The 21,073-nt window shown below is 26.6% G+C and overlaps 2 protein-coding genes across 4 annotated transcripts in view; one reads left to right on the top strand and one right to left on the bottom strand.

Annotated features, from left to right (window-relative positions):
* Positions 1-297: 297 nt before the first annotated feature.
* LOC101237001 (zinc finger protein 26) lies at positions 298-8,397 on the top strand. The gene is made up of 3 exons (XM_065814721.1): positions 298-459; positions 548-790; positions 7,093-8,397. The coding sequence occupies exons 2-3, from the start codon at positions 549-551 to the stop codon at positions 7,961-7,963; spliced, it is 1,113 nt and encodes a 370-aa protein (XP_065670793.1). The 5' UTR covers positions 298-459; position 548; the 3' UTR covers positions 7,964-8,397.
* Positions 8,398-13,115: 4,718 nt separating this feature from the next.
* LOC100209731 (DNA primase large subunit) overlaps positions 13,116-21,073 on the bottom strand; it is a 90,354-nt gene continuing 82,396 nt past the window's right edge. For all 3 annotated transcript variants that reach the window (XM_065814719.1, XM_065814720.1, XM_065814718.1), the window contains 3 exons: positions 14,205-14,273; positions 13,645-13,730; positions 13,116-13,530 (listed from right to left, as the gene is read on the bottom strand). In XM_065814719.1, coding sequence (XP_065670791.1) covers positions 13,401-13,530; positions 13,645-13,730; positions 14,205-14,273 — 285 coding nt within the window. In that variant the 3' untranslated portion in view covers positions 13,116-13,400. The remainder of the gene's footprint in view (positions 13,531-13,644; positions 13,731-14,204; positions 14,274-21,073) is intronic.

Below are 21,073 nucleotides of genomic sequence, written 5' to 3'. Positions count from 1 at the left end.
TTTTGTTCCTCCCCCTCCTCCCTCCCCCTTCCTCCGCCTCACTCCTCCTCCTAAAAATTATTTAAAAAACTTTTAGGGAAGGGGGAGGGGTACGAAATTGCTGCGTAATATTAGGGGGGGGGTCAATAAAGTGTTACGGATGCGTTGCAATGAGGAGGGGGGGGGGGTGAGGAAAGAGGTGGTTAAAAAATGCCAAAAACTGCGTGACGTAATTTATGGACGACCTCTTTGCAAATTCTTTTTTCGAATGATTTTACTAAAACGAAAGTACTTAATTTTCGGCGCTTACGCCAATGTTTTAAAGAGCCTTATTTTAATCACCCATATACATGCAAGTTTTAAACAAAAAAAAGTTATTCTTACTAATAAGTCACAATAAATCACATAAATAAAATTAAATAAAAGATAATTAGTAGCGATGATTTAGAGCATTTTATAATTTCATTATATATAATAAAAGTATACCTTTTTTTCATTAGTATATTCATGCTTTTTAAATTTCTGTGAGTTACTCAAAAAATCTAAAAATTATTTTGTTTATCATTAGTATGTTTGAGGATCAAGAATTGAAGACTATTAGAGAACCTGTGTTATTACAAAACTCCAATGGGTCTTGGTGTTGTGATATATGCGGTCATGAGGAAGACCAAAAAGAAGAAGTTATAACTCATCGCATACAGCATTATCTTATTGAGAATTCAAAACAATGTCCAATTTGCCACAAAATTTTCACACAATCTAGTTCTCTCAAAAGTCATTTAAATGTACATACTGGAATAAAAAAATTCAGGTATTTTTCAATGTTTAAAAATCTTGTAAATCGAAGTTAAGTAGTGTTTGATACAATTTGAGTTAACAATATAATTACATAATGTTTATGCATTTTGCACACTGCTTATTTGTTTTCACTAATTATTTGTGCTGTTAGTTTAATATTTTGTCTAATTTTGATTTTTTATATGCTGCCTTGTTTATTCATTTGTTTACTTGTTTGATCTACTTTTTATTTTTTTATCTACTATCTTAATTATTTATTTGTTATGCATATTAAAATGGAATCTAAAATTTAAATGCAAATTACTTGTCACAACCTATTAAAATTTTTCACAAACTATTTGTTAGTATCAATAAATGATATTTCACATCACTTTAATGACATATTTATAATAATTTTCAAGATGGTTATTATATGTAAACATTATATAGTAACAGTATGTAATAGTAACAATATGTAAACACAATAGTAACAATATGTAAACATAGTAAATTACTCGTAATTTCATAATAAAGTAACTAAAGTAGGTTTCTGTCTGTAACTTTTAATTTATCTTGAATACTCATCTTGTTATTTGAGAATTTTTCTATTATAATTATGAGTATCAATAATACTGATCACCTTTATTGTATAATGATTTGACATTAATTTTCTTTAGTTATTTACATCATTAAATTAAAAATTAATTTACGTTTATGAGTTAATAATAAAGTTTTAACCTTTCGATTTGTTTTACTATATTTATATTTTATATATCTATTATAATTATATATATCATTATATTAGAGTCTATCCATATCTAGTTCAAATTTTATTTAAGCTCATTCTATGTTTTGTTTTAAATTAGGAATATAGAGACTAGTAGCTATGATAAATTTTAGGCAGAGGTTGAAATTGCAGTTTTTAGTCTTTGCCCCAAAATTTTTCCTTCCCCCTGCCCTAATTGTGAGAGCAACAAGTTGATAAAAAACTTTTTTCATACTTTTCTTAAACTAGATTCATATTTATGGATAAATTTTAAGTTGCATAGTATAATCTCTCAGCATTCAAAAATTATGGCCATATAAAATTTGTAACCCCTCAAATTGAGGGAGGTCAAATTTTATATAGTCATAATTTTTGAGCACTAAAATTTTATACTATGAAACTTTTTGAAAAACTATGAAAGTTCATCAATGAATATAAATCTAGTTAAGAATAGTCTCCATGTCTCAAAGACCAAAAATTGCAATTTCTGCCCTGGCCTGGTTGCTATGTTACTTAAACTCTAGCTTTTTTTAATGCTATTTATTTAGTTTTTTATTCAGTCCGATGTTCAAGTGTTCAGTTTTTAGATTAGATACAGTAATTTATAACTAAATTTTTCAATATTTCTAATTAAATTTAGTTAACATATGTTGAAACATTTAATGCATTTATCTTTTAAGTTAAGTAAATAATAAGAGTTAAGTTAAGTAAATACTAAAAGTAATTTATTATTACTAATAATATAGTTGTGATGGTTTTTCTTGTGCCTATTTTTTTTTCAAAGTTTATAAGGTTTTCCTATTCTAAATTATAGTTCTCTACTAACACTACTTTTAGTTCAGGCAATTTCGTTTGTTTTTACCTGCTAAAAACTTCTTGTGTTCTTCTTTTAAATTGTATATGTTTTTTTATTCATATATATATATATTTATATATATTTCATATTTGTGTTTAGTTGTTAGTCTTTTTTAACTTTATCTTGCTTTTGCTTTTCCATAATTTTCTTTTCCAAAAACCTCAACTTTTTAACTACTGAATTGAACTATGTAATAGTGGTATAGTCATAGAGAATTCTCTTTATAAGAAGAGGTACAGAATTTTAACCCGCAAAGTTTATGATTTTTTCTTTAAGGGTAGATATGGTCATAATTTTATACTGATTATTTCTTTAAGGTAGATATGGTCATAATTTTATATTAGTGCAGGTAAAGCTTGTTGATTGGCTGATTCTATGTTAGTGCAGTTAAGGCTTGTTGTGATAAAGGCGGTTTACATAGAAAAAAGAAAACTCTGATATAAAATCATTCAGGAGGACTTAGTTGTGGGTAAGTTTAGGTGTAGTTTCTAAACTTTGAATTTTTTCAGTGGTAGTATCATAATAAAAATGTTTAGTATTTCTCTGCAAACATGTGGAATGGTGTTGACAAGTTTGTTTACTTAAAGCGTCTTTGTATATGAAGATATACAAAGATGCTTTAAGTAAACAAACATGTCAACACCATTCCACATGTTTTTGTTTAAATTGATTTAGAATGGATAATATAGGAAAAGTAAATTGTATATACAATGAAATGTGAGCTTGCTTTATTCAATGGAAACGAATCAAGCAAGCACGCAGTAATAATGATACATTAGTTAAAATACATGTGACTAAAGTTTTCTAACATTTTAATCTGGTTGTAAAAAGTTGCTTCAACTCTTTTTTAATATTGTATTATAATCAGAATGTTGTTGTTTTTAATTTAATCATAGAAACTACTTATAACCATTCAAGTTTTTGAGCTATGAATATTCAAAATTTAGGCAACCCCAGTAGGCCAAGGACCACCAACATTTAATTGCTGTTTGAAGCAAGTTAAGTTTAATAAAGTTCCATTGAAATGGAATTCAACTTAATATTTTAGCCAGAACATGCCTCCTTTCATATGGTGACAACCTTAATATAAAAAGCTCCATTCTCTTTATGGCCTAGAAATTTAGCAGATTTGAATCCAATATAAAATATAAGGGTAATTGACATTTTACAACATAATCAAACTTGGTAAGTCGCATTGATTTTTCCATTAACCAATGTATGGGTGTTTGACTTTGAAATAAGCACACCATAAAAAATGTTAAAGAGTTTGTTAAACTCAAATAAAACCAGAAATATTTTATTTAAACAATGTAAAGAATTTAAAAGCTATTTCGCAAAATACCATTGTTTTATGCTTTAAAAGTTGTTGATTGTAATATTTTTTTACACAACAATTGATGTTGTGATCACCACTTTATGTTGTGATCATCACTTTATATTGTGATCACCACTTGATGTTGTGATCGCCACTTTATGTTGTGATCATCACTTTATGATGTGATCACCACTTGATGTTGTGATCATCACTTGATGTTGTGATCACCACTTTGTGTTGTGATCACCACTTGATGTTGTCATATAGGTATCTTCTTACTGTTTTTTCTTAATTTATATGATTTGTTTAGATATAGAAGTATGATTTGTTTGGATACAGAAGCAGGCCTCGGCAGGAAACGAGAGTTCTTTAGCTCTCACTCTCACTCACACTCCCCTAAAGTGGTTTACGGGCACAATTTTGGCTCCCGCAAAAGTATAATTTTTCATAATTATAAACCACTTTCTTATTTTCTCTATTTTTAGATGTTGATTAGGAAAATTAAAAAAACTTGTGCAAACAACATAATAAAAAAGACATAGTTTGAGTTTTAGATTGACTTTTTTGGCTTGCAAAATACAACAGTTTATTTTTTTTGCATAACAATTGCTGAGTTTTTTGTAATGCTTCAGATTATATTTTAACCATACAAATAGCTTACAACTTGTCGACTTTTTATACTACAACAATTTTATTTTTGGTAAAGAAGAATTTTAATATTATAAATGTGAATATAAATATTACATAATTATACTATAAAGTTCTAGCAGAATTAGTAAAAAAAAAATTAATTTTTCTTTTTAAACACAGATATGCAGTGCAGAGAAATTTGTTTTTCTAAAATCTTTGTTGTAAAATACTGTGTAATATCACTATAACATTAATGACAATATGGTCAAGTTTGCAAAGTTGTTCATAAAAGAAAAGGATTATCATTGTAACTAATATAAAAATGTCATTTTAAAAATAAACTAATAATTATATAATAAACTGCAATGCTTTTGTAAAGGCATGGTTATAAATATATATATTTGATATATATTTATAATATATATCAAATATATCCTAGAATAGGCCCTGATATATATAAATAAATCTATATATATATATATATATATATATATATATATATATACATATATATATATATATATATATATATATATATATATATATATATATATATATATATATATATATATATATATATATATATATATGATATATATATATTTATATATATCAGGGCCTATTCTAGGAAAAAAATTTGGACGGCAGTACCCCCTCATTCTGGCAAACTTTAGCGGAAAAACTGAGTTTTTTTCAAATATGGTCGACGCTATCAAAAACAGTCTATAATAGCCCCTGTATATATATATATATATATATATATATATATATATATATATATATATATATATATATATATATATATATATATATATATATATATATATATATATATATATATATATATATATATATATATGTATATATATATATATAGTTCTATAGTTTGTTGCATTTGGTAAGAACAGAAGGAAAAAAATGATTCTTACGCCAACACATACGTCACTTTTAATTACTTTTGACTTTCGTCCAACATTTGCGTGTTGTCAGAAAGTTAAAACCATTAATTTAGTTACAAATTAATCATTTTTTTAAAAAAACCCACAAAAACGCAAATTTAATTGACCAGAATGTTTTTCAATATAAACAATGTTTTTATTTTAATTTTTTTTAATAAAATGTTTTCATTTTTAATTTTTTTAATAAAATGTTTTTATTTTTATTTTTTTTACTCTAAATCATGTGTGGAGTGTTGCTATCTTTTAGCCTGACCCACAAGGGAGTGCTGCTACATCGACTGAGAGTTTGGTTGGGTCAGGCAGCCTACCAATTATTAAAAAAAAAATTCCGGTCTTGCATTTTACTTTTTGTCAACAAAATATGGAAAAAACTTTCTGACAACATATAAGAGTTCTATATATATATATATATATATATATACATATATATATATATATATATATATATATATATATATATATATATATATATATATATATATATATATATATATATATATATATATAAATTAATTGAATGTTTTTAATTAGATTGGACTAATTTTCTTAACTTAAAAGTCCTACTGCGGAAAAATAAATTGATAATATTCTTGTAACAATTATAAAATCAAATTTTGTATTTAATAAACAATTTATTTAATGAATAAACAGGTAGCACATGCAAAAACCGAAAGCTCTTGTAAAAAGCTGTTTAAAGGAGCAGCTTGCATGGATTGCCATATTTGTTTTGGAAGAGCTTTTTCTGCTCTTGCACTCATTTTCCCCCTCCAAGGCCTGCAGAAGTATGGTTTGTTTAGATATAGAAGTATGATTTGTTTAGGTATAGAAGTATCTGTTTATTTAATGAATAAACAGATAGTTCACGCATTAACCGAAAGCTCTCATAAAAAGCTGTTAGAGGAGGAGCTCGAATGGCTCACCACATTCGTTTTAGAAGAGCTTTTTTCCACTTTCTCATTCATTTACTTCCGCCAAGGCCTGCAGAAATATGGTTTGTTTAGATACAGAAGTATGATTTGTTTAGATTATTGAATGTCAGTTTTTTCATTAAGATTTTTTGTGTGTGTGTTATTTGCCATTTTGTTAACATTTTTCTTTTTTCACATATTAACATATAATCTTGTTTTTATTAACATTTTATTAATTACTCTTGCGTGCTTAATACAAGAGGGTGGGAATTTTAGTCCAAATCTAATTAATGTGGAGGTCTTAATATGAAGGGTGGGTGGGAATTTTTTACTCAACATAGTTAAAACAGTTTAGTATGGCATGCAATTAAACATTATTTAACAGCTTTTTCATCATAATTTCATTCGGATTTAAAATGCTTAAATAAGTTTTATACTATGATGAGAAATAAACAAAACCTTTTTGACAAATCGAAATTTACAATTTTTTAAAATTTATTTTTGAAGCCTGATTACACTGAAAGTTTCTTTCTTATCAGTGATTGATTTATATATTTTCTGATTTTTTTTAATTTTTAGATATTGTTTTTTTGTTATACCCAAGTAAAAATTAATAAATAGGGTGGGGGAGGGGACCTTAATAAGCTTGAGGTGGATGGGAAAAATTTCCAAAAAGCACCTAAGACCTAAAAATCTATTTTATCTATAATTTTATTTATAACTAATTAAATTATCTTGATTTTTGAGCAGTTTTCATAGGAATCTTGTTTTCAGGCTAGGAAAGCATATTTTACAGTAGATAAAGACTGAAAAAGTATAGGGTTTATAAGAAAAAAAGTATTAATAAATTAAAATGTTGGAAACATCAGTTAAGAGAATTTAATAAGTAATTATGTTTTTAGATGCAAATATTGTAGCAGAAAGTTTGGTTGGAGAACACAATTAACTCGACATGAAAATCTTCATACTGGAAAAAGTCTGCATACATGTGTTGTTTGCTCAAAGTCTTTTATGACAAAATGGTTGATGAGAAGGCATATGAAAGTTCACGAAAAAAAAGTAGTTGTAGAAGTTCATGATTCTGAAAAATCATCGTTTCATAATGGGTTACATAACCGTGATGGATTACCAAGCGATTTTCATAATGGATTGCATAACGATTGTAATGAAGATTTTCATAATGATACTTCATCCAATTTAACCTGTCAAGAATGTGGTGCGATTTACGCAACGACTGAAAATCTTATTAGTCATTTATTAGAGCACAATATGAACAAGCAAGCACAGTATTTAAGTACAATTAATGAAAACGAGCACTTGAATTTTGATAAATCAAAAGTGAAAAAAAATCTTACAACTATTGTTTCTAAACTTCATAATAAAGTTGATGAAAAACAACTAAAACAAGAAGCAATAACTGTACAGGTGGTTGAAGAAAAATGGTCTAATCTTGATATTCACACAGATAGTACCCAAGATCCATTTATAAGCGAAGCTATCGATTTTGCTGAAGATCCAACTGGTATTTCTAAAACACATAGCAAAATTCCATCCTATGAACGAAAACAAACATTTATGCGTTCAATGAGATCTGATATAAAAGAATTTAGCACAAAAGTTTTAAGAGAAGTCACTTTGCTTAACACTAAAATTGATAGTTTAACAAATTTAGTGGCGTCACAGTCATTAATTCTGAATAGAATGTTACTTGGAGGAAAGATGAATGTTAGCGGAGTCTTGGATTTTGGTGTTCAGCAAGCATGTTCTGATTAATATACAAGTACCATAAAAACAAATATATTTAAATAATTTTTGGAATAGTTATGTGCAACACAGCTTACATAACAAATTTTATCAGTAAGCTAAAAGACTATTGTAAAATCTCAAGTAAAAATGATACCTTAACCAAACAAGATAATGTTTCTTAAAAAGATGCAAATCTCCTAAGCATTTATTTTCATAAATTACACGTGCCTATACACCACGTTAAAAATCGATATTTAAAATCGATGGTGAAAGACATGATTCTTATCCTTCACTTTCTAGATTCTCTTGAATCTGCAAATGTTTTTGGATTTTTTAGTATTTAGCGATAAGTTTATACTGTTATCAAGTTGTATAATGTATTTCTAACACATTTATCTACTTGTATAAGAGAAGATTCTTGAAAGGGGTTGTTTTTGGTGATTGTTAAAGTTAACATGAAACGTAAGAAAGAATTGTCTAAAACAATGCTTATTTAAAAAAGTACAATGAACTCGCGTTCTGCAGTTTATATATATGTATATGTATATATATAAACTGTAAAATGTATTTTGTTATACATACATATATTATGTATGTTATAATTTTATACATATATGTTTATGTATGTATAATTTTATAGTATTATATACAAATATTATATTATAGTATTATTATAGCAATATTTATAAAAAAAAAACTTTTTCTTTGACTCATGGCTAAGCGGTTTGAAAAAAATCACATCGTGAGATAGCAGACAATGTATCAAATGAACTCGCCTTAATCAACTCATTGTTAGTGGCATTAATAAAAACTTATAATTTTTTTTTTTTTTTTTTGATTTTATATATTATACAGCTTATATGCATTTATTAAATTTAGTTAATATATAGTTAATAGACCTTCCAAATCAAAAATATACTTCTGTGATCTGTTTTCTATAAATATACCGTGAGTGTGTATTTCAATGCCATATATAAAACATGTTAAATGAATTAATAAATCGACTGGTGGAAAAAGATAGACGAAGTAAATGTACACTTATTGACGTAAGTATATGTACATTCATCCCACTAACACATAGCGATAGCCTTAAATTATTGCGCATGCATTGATTAAATATACACAGCTTATTTAAGGGGTACCCCCCTCTGATTTTTACAAAAAAATGGCTATGGGTAACATACTTATAGTAAATTAAGAATAATGCACAGAATTTTTTTTTTGAAAATCCTGCCATAGTAATCACTTAATACCCTTAAAATAACCAAAAAATAACTTTATGCCGGTCAAAATATAAAAAAATGTGCATATTTTTACAATTAAAAATTAAAGTATGTTATCATAATAAAGTATGTTATCATAATAAAGTATGTTATCATAATAGTCTGTGATATAAGTGGAACAGATTTTTCTTAACTTTTTGTCACCACTACAACAGCCAAAAATCAAAGACCACGACCAAAAATCAGGGTCAATTTTTTCTCTTTTTTATTGAAAACAAAATCCATTTATTTCATAGAGCATGACACTTCTTTTATAAGTATAAACACTTGAAAATTTCGCAGAAAAATATTAAACGGTCCTAATATATCGGCCAGCATGCATAAATATTATTCTGAGAAAAACAGGATTATAGAGAAAATTTATTCATAAAATATGCACACAAAAAAAGTAATTTAAATTTTTAAAATCCATCAGGTACATACAAGTCACTACCTATTTCAACTATTATATATATATATATATATATATATATATATATATATATATATATATATATATATATATATATATATATATATATATATATTAGGGTTTCTCATTTCCCATAAATTTAATATCCCGGGATTCCCAGTGTGTAACTTATGTATCCCGGGATTTCCCGGCATACTTTTTAATATAATAACAAACGGTTCCTGACACAAATTTATCTTAGCACACTAATCTATATACTATTTAGATTTAAAATATTGTTTTAAAAAACATAAACAATCAATTGATTTGTCACTTAATCGTGAACGAATTTTTTCTATAAATAGACCCGCGGCAGGAAAAGTTCTTTCTGATCTAATTGATGTCAGCTTGATGGTCATTAATGCGGAGTATATTCTTTTTAGACTTTCGCTACGCTTTCCAGTTGCCTCAAAAAGTAGCACTTTTTGAGGCAACTGGAAAGCATCCTCTATGTACAACCTGGTATAAATTTTTTTTGCTGTTGTTTTAATGCATGTTTAGACGGTAAGAGTAGTTTGGAGTTCTTTTTGATTCCTGATTATAACTAATTGGGTTGTTTAAAAATTTTAGTAGTCTAATTAAATAGGCATTTCTGCGTTCTTTAATTCTCTGTTGAACAGGTTGAAAAAGTTTATTAGCTATCAAATTTTTTTCTCCACCAAATCATTTAGGATGAATATCATTACACCTTCTGCGTCAAGTAGAGTAGCATTACTTCTACCAAGTGTTTCTATTCCAACTTTTATCGGTCGCAGTGAAATTGTTATGGCGTTCATAATCGCATATTCATCTTCGGAGATATTGAGAATTTCTTTTAAATCGATTGCTTTTAGTATACATGTTTTTACTTTAAGGAATCTTTCTAGCATTGCAACAAGACTATTCCACCTTTTTTTGACATCTAATATCAGCTTCAGTTCTTTATGAAACATAGATTTTACGTAGATTTGTAAAACGTCATCAAACTCATCGTAATCACTCAAACTTTCATCGGAATCTTGCAACTGCGATTTAAATTCAATATATTTTGCTAAAGAGTCTGACTTTTTGTAAAGAACATCACTTAGCCGTCCAAATTTTCTCATTACGAATGCTCCGTCAGTGACACTAGCTATGATGTGCTTTTTAATTTATAAATTGAAATCTGCCAGTTTATTTTCAACCAGATCAACATTTTTTTTCTGCAGAAAGTGACCCAGCTATCAGAGTCAATCCCAGGTTCCAAAACTTTGTTAATAAGTGTAAATTTACATTTAAATAACGTCGATTTTTTAAAGACGTATATTCGTCTAACAATAAAGAAAATCGCGACCCGCTAGATATTTCTTTTGTTATCTCTAAAACCACAGTTTGTTTAGCTAAATCATATTGCTTTTTTTTTTTTTTTTTATCATACTCATAACATGGGATGGATTTTTTCAGACAATGATTTTCTAATGAATTCCCTTTTTGTTATGGCATTTATTGAGGAGCCATCCACTGTTACTAGCTTTGACACAATTTCCTCGATAGTCTGCTGTTTAATAAACAATGTGATTTTCTTTTGCACAATTTTAATTTCCGATTCAGTATCTTCATGTAGACACTTCATTTTTAAATTCAAATCTTTATGTGCGTTTTTTAAATGACGAAGGAGCCCACTTGTCGAAAATCCTTTGCACATTATCTTTACATTGCACTTTTTTCAAATTGCAGATTCGCCTGATTTTTTTTACAAAAATACTGCCATGTTTTCGATCCATTTACAATTGACATGGTATAACTAAATTGAATCGTAAAACAACTAAAGGTAAAGTTACAAACATTTCTTACATATGTATGTTATCTTACGTATGGCTTCATGTCTTTGTTTGCCTTTTTTTAAATACAAAAATTATTAAATATTTCAATAATTCCATACAGTTTAAAAATCAAACCTACTGTTTTCGTCGCAAAAAATCTTTTTTATTTTTTACTCATATTTTATATTTTCAGCTTTTTCTTAGTAATATTATCAGGAAACTTTAGACAATTTTAATATCTATTTAAAAATAATTTTTAAAGATTAGAGTAAGTGGAAGAATCATGGAAGTAAAACAAGATCAGTTTAAACATTAGTCACACTCCAATTGGTTATCTGTGGCGTCCTGCAAGGATCAGTCTTGAGTCCAATATTATTCGTCATTTATATCAAGTAATAAGAATAGAACAACTATTATTATTACTTAAACAAAAAATTTGTATCTATGCTGATGACACTATAATCATCAGCATCAATACACTTGCTGCTCAACTTCATCTCTCATAAGACATTGTTAAAACTGTTCTTGAAAGCAAATCTTGGCTCATGGAGTTGAAGAAATGCAAGGTCATACACTTTAGCTAAAAAAAATTCAACTTCTTACGAGTACTTAATGGAAGAAGCAGGAACTAACTCGATAATGATCCTAATTATAGAAATGAATAACAGGAACTGTAACCAGAAAAAATACAGCAATAATTTAGCTCGTTTTAATTTTTTTAACAATTACATTGCCAACGCATGGAACAGCTTGCCAGATATTGTAGTATACTCTGCAACTGTTATCAGCTTTTAGGAAGCCATAATAGGCTCCAAAAGTTATATCAGTTTGCAAATATACTTAGTAGAAAATGTATTATGAGCTTCACAAATTCTAAAATCTTCAATTTGTATTGTGTAAATTATTTTTACTTTTGTTGTAACAAATATACTACTACTACTACTACTACTAAAACTCACTGAGTCATTTACTTTAGATCATTCATCTTATCTGAGGTGTTACCTTTCTTGCTATTTCATTACTTTTGATTCCATTATTTACTTATATAAATCTCTTATAAATCTTTGTATGGAATACTGTTGCATTTATACATATTTAAGTTGGTTGCCTTCTCTTTTCTGGAAGGTGTAAAAACGCATTGTAAATATAGTTGAACCTGTTTTAACTGCTAACCTTGAGCCTCTCTCCCATATTCGTAAGGTTGCATCTCTTTCTCTACAATCACTCTCTACTATCACGGTGACTACTCAAGCAAGCTATCATCACTACTTCCATAAATCAAAACACAATCTCGTGCAACTCTTCATTCAGCTAAATCGCATCATTTTAATGTAAGTGTTCGTTTATGCTCTAAAAATTCTTTTTCATCTAATTTTTTTCCTGGAACATCGGTGCTTTGGAAATATCTCCCGTTTTCATGGTTTACTGAAACATTTACAGTTTACAGTTTTTTAAGTCATTCAACCATTTTCTTGATATATAATACTACTATTTGTTATTTGTTTACTCCCACTATAATTAGTTGTTGCTTGCAGAATTGTTTGAATATATATATATATATATATATATATATATATATATATATATATATATATATATATATATATATATATATATATATATATATATATATCAAATTAGATAAAATACAGAATGTGTAATTATTTTCTTTTTATCTATTTACACCGTCTTAAAAAAATGACATCCGCCATATTGCTAAAATTTAATTAAGTGAATTATTTTATTTAAATAAGATAATTTAAATAAAGTAAGTAAACTGGTATTTGGTATTTGTAATTACTTCTTCTATTTTTGTACTTTTTCAAAAGAAGTCTTCTCATCAACGTTTCGAAAAGTTCGAAGTCCATAAATTCTAAAGTCCTAAAATTCTCGTTGAAAGTTCAGATTTTACAAAACATGTCATCATAATGATTATGTTCAAATCATGATTATAGTATGTCCATATCATCATCTAAACCATATTCATCATCTTTACTTTTATTTTCAAGATTTGAAACATTCAATGATTTAGAATTGACTACCGAATCTTTCGATTCTATCTTGGGTTTGACTTGTGTGCTATAAAGAAATAATAATAAATAATAAATGTAAAGAAAGAAATAGTAATAAGTTATAAAAACAAAAAAATTTATTAATTATAAAAATAAAAACAAAAATTCAACAAAATGAAACCTTGTTTTTATTCCACCATTAAGAAATCTTTTACTTTCAACAAAATACTGATTTGGGTGATTAATGGTTGCTGTTCCCTCTCCTGACTATAAAAAATTATCATCATTATGCTTAGTTACTTTATAAATATAAATAAATTTATAATTTATAATAAATAATAATTTATAATAATATAATTTATAATAATATAATAATATAATTTATATAATAATAATAATAATAATAATAATAATAATAATAATAATATAATTTATAATAATATAATAATATAATTTATAATAATTTAAATAATTTATAATAAAATATAATTTATAATAAATATAAATAAATTTATAATTTATAATAAATATAAATAAATTTATAAATATAAATAAATTTATGCTTAGTTACATTAATAAAGGCAATCACCTACTTTAAATAACGATTACCAGCTTCAAATGTTCTGAGAGTGACCACACACTCAGAACACATTTGTAAATGTATGTATGTATGTAACAATATATTTATTTAAATAAATATATAAAAATACATATATATATTTATACAAAAATTAACTGAACCTTGTGAGTGACTTCAAAATATTTCGCGCAAGCAATTTGATAATGCTGATGTTTCACAAGATCAATGATCTAAAATAACGAGACTAAAATTAAAAATTAAAAAAAAAACTGAACCGGTGTAAGAGGTACAAAGTACTTAACCGGAACGAATCACTGTACAATAACCTGATAATGCAGATCACTTAAAGAATGATTCCTGACTAGGTGCCGAGGACTGTACTTGAGTACTGAACATGTATTATTTTTTCGTGACAAATGTAATAAAACGAAGTAATAAATGCGGAAAAGTATAACACTTTGCTTACTAACCACATTAAAATTTTAATATCAAACATTAAAAATTTAGCATTTATCAGTTTAATGTACTAATTTTGTTAATTCAAATTAAGAATATTATATACTATATTAATATATACTATACTATATAGGCATTTAAAAATAATTCAATAAATGAACATTTTAGTTAACTAACTTGTTTATATAATTAATACATATTAATACATTTTACACATTTTATTGCCTGGTGAATTTAAAAATATTTTCAATTTTGAAGGAAATTGGTGCTCAACTCAAATCTTTTAATGAAAAGGACACATCTTTTATAGTATCTTATTATATTATATATATTTTTTATATATTATGTATGTATAAAGTCGAGGGAAAAACATCATCAAAGGTTCATGGTTCAAGAAAAACTTAAAAACAATTTAAGAACCAAATCATCTAAATATTAATACTCAAGTTAACGTTCAACGTTTAATGCGCTTAGTTATAAATAGGGGTGAGCAAAACCGGATATTTTGTCCGGTTTTTAAAATCGGATTTTAACAAACCGGATCGGATATCCGATCCGGTTTGTTAAAGTCTTTGGAACTTCCAACTATGGGTGAGTAAAAGCGGATATCAGGAATAGACTAATTGATATCAGTCAATCCCAGTTAAACTTCTAGGGAGTTTTAACTAGGGGGTTTTAACTAGGGGTGAGCAAACCAGAATCCGATTTCAGAAAACCGGACCGGATATCCGGCTTTGCTAACCCCTACTTATAACGATTAAGATTTATTCTCTTGGGGAGTTTATTGGGAAGAAGGAAAAAATCCCCCTGGATTTTTTTTTACAGCGCTTAAAATAAACGATATATCAATATAATAGTTGTTTATAATATAAATATTTTATACATACATATTATAACACAAACAAAACCTTAATACTTCATTTTTCATAAATCGACTGACAAATAGGTAGAACATGCAAGGAGTACCGCTACATTGACTGAGGGTTTTGGTTTGGGAAGGCAATCTATGAATTTCAAAGCAATACTTTTTAAAAATTTTATTTTTTGCGGGGGATTTTTTCCTAGAACCGTTTATTGACATCAAATTTAACGACTTAAATGTGAACAAATCAGGTATCAGGTACTCGGTATATAACTTAAAATTAATATTTTACTTTATTATACATTTTTTATCTTAATTAAATTGTTTGTATCTAAATAATAATTCTATTTTTAAATTTAATTATAACTTACAACTAATTTTTTAAAAATAAATTGTTTAAAGCGTTTAGTAACAATTGTAATTATTCTCCCGCGTTGCTTCTTTAATTAAATCGTATTCTTTAACACTGTTTTAAATTAAACACATTTTGTTTATATATTAGGATACTTTTTTATATTTGACTATGTTTATATTTGTATACATATACGTTTTGATACATATATAATTTATTTTTTTAGTTTATCAGGTTTATAGATTTTTCAGTTTTTTGCTGCATTATTTTTTTGGAAATGGCATGAAAATATAAATAAGATTATTATTTGTTAATTTTTTATTATTTTTATTACAATTATTTATTATTTATATGTATATTTTCTCTTAGACAAAATAATTAGAAATTAGAAAAATAAAAATATTGAGCGAGAAGTAGTCGAAAAATAAAAAGACTATTCTTATCCATCTTTGTTTAAAGTGTTTAAAGTGCTTCTTTTCAAAGGTATTTTGAATATTAATTTTTTTTTTAACAATATCGTGGATTGTAGTCTGCATTGTTTGTTAAATTAAAAATAATTAATGTTATAAAATATTGTTTTATATTTGTTATCAAAATCTAAGTTCATTTCATAATCAGTTTGTATTTATTTGTTTTTGACACTCTAACTTGTAAATAAACTTATAAAAACATATGGTTTTTAATAAATCTTAATTTAAAATATAATAATTTCAAAATAATCTTGAAATTTATAAAATTGGAAATTTATAAAATTGAAATTTAGTAAATTTTATAAAATTGATTTAATTATTATTTAATAATTTATTGTTAAACTAATTAAGTTAAATAGTAGATGTAGGTAAAAAAAAAAGAAAAGAAAAATCCCAAAATTAATAAATGTCCTCTCCCGTTTATTAAGCACCTATGTTAAAAATATGTTGTTGTTTTTTAACTTGAGAATAGTAGATATTTAATTTTATTTAGTCTCTCATAACTTAATTTAATTTTTTTTTAAATAACATTGATTTATTTAAAGAAGAATGCATTGTTTAGCAAGAAGTAATAATATTCTAGATTATAATTTTTAAGGAGAATTGAACCGGATCTGTCAGCATTGTGGTGCTAAAAATTTTCCTGATGAAATACATTTTCTATGTTGTCATAATGGAAAGTTTGTTTTGCCTCCCCTTTCACCACTTCCGCAAGCTTTACAAGATTACATATATATATATACATATATATATATATATATATATATATATATTTATATATATATATATATATATATATATATATATATATATATATATATATATATATATATATATATATATATATATATATATATTTAGAAAAAGCTTTTTTAGAAAAAGTAGAAGAAAACAAAGAATAATGAATGAAAAGATTGCTGCCCCATGCCAAACCCTCAGTCGATGTAGCAGCACTCCACTGTGAGTCAGGCTATTTGTCAGTTGATGTATGTACTGAAGCCCCCGGCAGCATATTTTGAAACCCTATACAGGCTCAGAATAGACAGAAAAATGAGCAATCTGATTCGCTGATTTTGAAAGAGAGGCAAGTGCGATTTTGTTGAAAACTATAATTAAAATCAAAACAATCAGATTTTTGAAAAAAATTTCAAAGTAATGACATACTAAGTTTATCAATACAAGTCTTGTGTTACTATTAACACAGGAAATTCATTTTATTTTAGTACTCTTCAGAGTATTTAAAATGTATCAAAATCTATTTGTACAAGAGAATTTTCACTTGTAAAAATTTCAATAAAGTTTATGTTGGTGATGAAGATTTTATCTATTGTTAATTTTAGGAAACGAAAAAAAAAAACGTGTTGAAGTAAATTTGAAAAAATCTACAAATGTGTTTCTCTTAAAATATGCCCTTGGCCTTAAAGCATTCTCAAATACATAGTTTATATAAGTATGTTGTACAATACTAATAGTGAAGCACTTTAGCATACAAAGTTTATATGCAGTTTTACGTGACTACTGGTGAAGAACTTTATTTATAAACTGATTTACATGTTTATTATAAAGAGTTGAAAATTAGAGTTTTTTAAAAAAGAAAATTTGTACTAATTGCAAAACTAGCTTACATGTTCCATGTCAATATATGAGCTCTGAGGAGATTTTATTTTCATGCTTTGTTTCAACATAGTTTGGAGGAGGCTGATATATTTTTTTATTACGTAACTTTAATAAAACATCGTGTTAAACCATTAAAAACTTTTTTTAAATTTATAAAAATTTTGGCAGGCTGCATTAAGTTATAAAATATTTGAAAATTTAACAAAAGAAGTGATATTTATGTTTGTCTACAGAACAGTAATTTTTAAGTTATCTTTCAAAATCAGCGAATCAGATTGCGCAAATTTCTGCCTGTTCTGAGTCAGTATAGGGTTTCAAAATATGCCCCCCCGGCAGCAGACTATTTCAGTATGACGTTACACTGCTCACCTAAATCAGCAGTATAAGATATATATATATAAAATCTTGGAATTATGACCTATATACAGGGAGTTATATAGGACATAATTCCAATATGAATTTTTTTAAATATATTAGAAATTATAATGCGTGTCTTTTTTTTGCTTCATTTACAGCTAATGTGGTTCAACCTAGGAATCATGGGCTGCCATGTTTTAGAATATGTGGTCAAGTTTTTCATTGTTTAGGTAATATTAGGCCAAATCAAGATATTCCCCCAACATATTGTCAACTGTATAACTATGACCCACTTGCATCAGTAAATTTTAGAATGCAATAATGTAACAATAATCGTGATATGCAAATGTTTCATTTGCAAACTATAGTAAGTTAAGTGAATCCATTTGCTCTTGCATTTAAAAACATGGTTAAAGTAGAAGATGAAGAAGTTCATCAAGCAGCTATAAAAGGTCACTCAGTCTCAGTTGTATAAATGTTTTTACTTGAAGGACAGAACAAACATCGTTATAATCTGCCTTCACATAATGAAGTTGCAGTTGTATTAGTTAGTGAAGATAGTGTTTCCAGGGAAGCTGTTATTTACCTAAGAGGACATCCTCTAAAAATTATATCGAGTATAGTCAGTCAACTTAGATCCTATGGTTTATCCATTTTCTATTATAGAAGTGATGCTGGTTGGCATAATCAATTGGTGCACTACCCTGAACATACAACACTGGTTAGAAATTATGTAACATTATCTCAGTTTAACAATTATAGACTTTCAATAAGACAAAACTTCTGTTCAATACTTTATGGCAAAAAACTTCAGCAATATGCTGTTGATGCATGTGTTAAAATTGAAGGGCAGCGTCTTGCTTTCATCAAAAATGACCAAAACAAACTGAGAAACAAGCAGAAATAACCTTGGAAACAACCATAATGTTGGACCAGGGGGTGTTGTAGTTTTGCCATCAACTTATGTAGGAAGTTCTAGAGCTTTAAAGGAAAATTTTAAAGATGCTATGGCTAAAATTAAAAAGTATGGTAAACCAGATCTTTTTATTACCTTTATCTGCAACCCTGAATTGCGCAAGATTACTGAAAATTTATATCCAGAACAGATTGCATATGATAGACCTGAATTAGTTACTCAAGTAATTAAACTCAAATTTAACTAGAAACTAAATTTTCAGACATGGTGTGTTAGAGAAAATTTTAACTCATGCTCAGGTTATTGAATTTCAAAAGCATGGTTTGCCAGACATTCATATTTTACTTCATTTTGCAAATGATGATAAGCTGGGCTATGCAATGCACTCGAATGAAAGTTTGCTCTCTTCAAAATAATTATATTGATGTAGAGGTTTTAACAGGTGTTTCTGGTGGTAAACGAACCTTTGATTTTGAATTCAGTTAGCTCCATCAGATTCTAATTTACCTTTAGTTCTGAGACGTCGTCAGTTTTCAGTCAGATTGGCTTATTCAAAAACAATTAATAAAAATCAAGGTCAAACATTTGATAAAATTGGTGTATCTAAAAAAACTGTGTTTCTCTCATGTGTTATATCTATATGTTGCATGTTCAAGAACTAGAGCATTTAACAGTTTGTTTTTCAATATTGATAAACATTCCATTTAAGGTATGGTAGGTGAAAGATATTACACAAACAATGTTATTTTCTAATGTTCTTAATTTATATTCTTTAGATTTTTCATTTCGAAAAATTCATAGTTTGCAATCACAAGTTGTATGTATGTAATGACGTAATTAATATTCAGATAGTAGTTTTCATTTATTTTAAAGTTTTTTTTTTTTTTTTTTGCTGAATTGCATAAAGCATCTAACCTATTTATAAAAAAAATTTGGATGTTTTATACAAAAATGCTTTATTTACAAATATACTTAATTTATAAATGATTAATGTTTTACTATTAAACAATGCATTTTTATAAAAAAAATTTCAAAAAATAAAAACAAAAAAAAACACAAACTTTTTTTGTTACTTTGCTGTTATAACTGATTTTAAATAGCTATTAGTGTTATAATCAATAGCCAATCGTGTAGAGCTATTTTTTATAACTAAAATTCTTTTTTAAAATAAAAGTAAATTGGTGTAGAGCAAGATTATCACCCTTGCAAGCCAAGCGATGTACTGTCATTGTGACAGCAGGTGGATAGCACTACAGAGGTGTTACTATTGTAGATTCTATTGTCTAGCTTATCATAATTATATAGGAAAAACGTTAATATTTAGTGTAATGTAATGTGATTATACAAATATGTTAAGCTATTTGTTATTGCTCTGCGTAATTGTCGCGATGTACTTTGTTGCAATATTTTGTATTGATAGACAGCTTGGCTTACCTTTCTGTTAGTGTCTATCGTTAAAAATGATTATAGGTTTCACTAATCTATCTTACTGCTTTTAATCTAAATATTAAAAGCCAAGATAACATTTGATATTACTATAATTCAATTGCTTAAATTTTAAATTATTATTATTTTTTTAAAGTGTTATTGATAATTTTGCTTTTTGAATGAAATATTTTAGTTGCTTTTTATTAAAGAATCTGATTTCAAAATCGATCCCATTGCCAAAATGTTTTTATAATAAAATATGTTTTTTAAATCTATTTTATTTAAGATGTTTTCCATTCTTTTTTAATTAACAATTTCCCGCTGGGAAATACTTACTATATTAAGTAATTTTTTAAATCATCGTCCCTATCAGTAATAAATACTTTTAAAAGCAACCTTTATTAGAGTTAGAAGTTACTGGAAGAGAAAAGATGAAGATTGTAGAGCAAGATAACGATTGACAGATGACTTAAAGGATTGCAAATTATATGAATCGGGAAAGAAAGTGAGATCCTTTTCAAGCTCAAATGCCCCCTTCAACCAATCAGAGAGTGATGGCTTCTTATCAAAAC

This window comes from Hydra vulgaris, chromosome 12, assembly GCF_038396675.1.
Source record: "Hydra vulgaris chromosome 12, alternate assembly HydraT2T_AEP".
In the NCBI taxonomy this organism is placed as follows: Eukaryota; Metazoa; Cnidaria; class Hydrozoa; order Anthoathecata; family Hydridae; genus Hydra; species Hydra vulgaris.
The sequence above is the reverse complement of the archived record's forward strand: the minus strand, read 5'-3'. Positions and strand labels throughout refer to the sequence as shown.

Excerpts from the sequence above, each read along its gene's own strand:
- LOC101237001 (XM_065814721.1), top strand. The coding sequence starts at position 549 with ATGTTTGAGGATCAAGAATTGAAGACTATTAGAGAACCTGTGTTATTA. Across the intron at positions 791-7,092 it reads ACTGGAATAAAAAAATTCAG|ATGCAAATATTGTAGCAGAA; the intron begins GTATTTTTCAAT and ends TTATGTTTTTAG.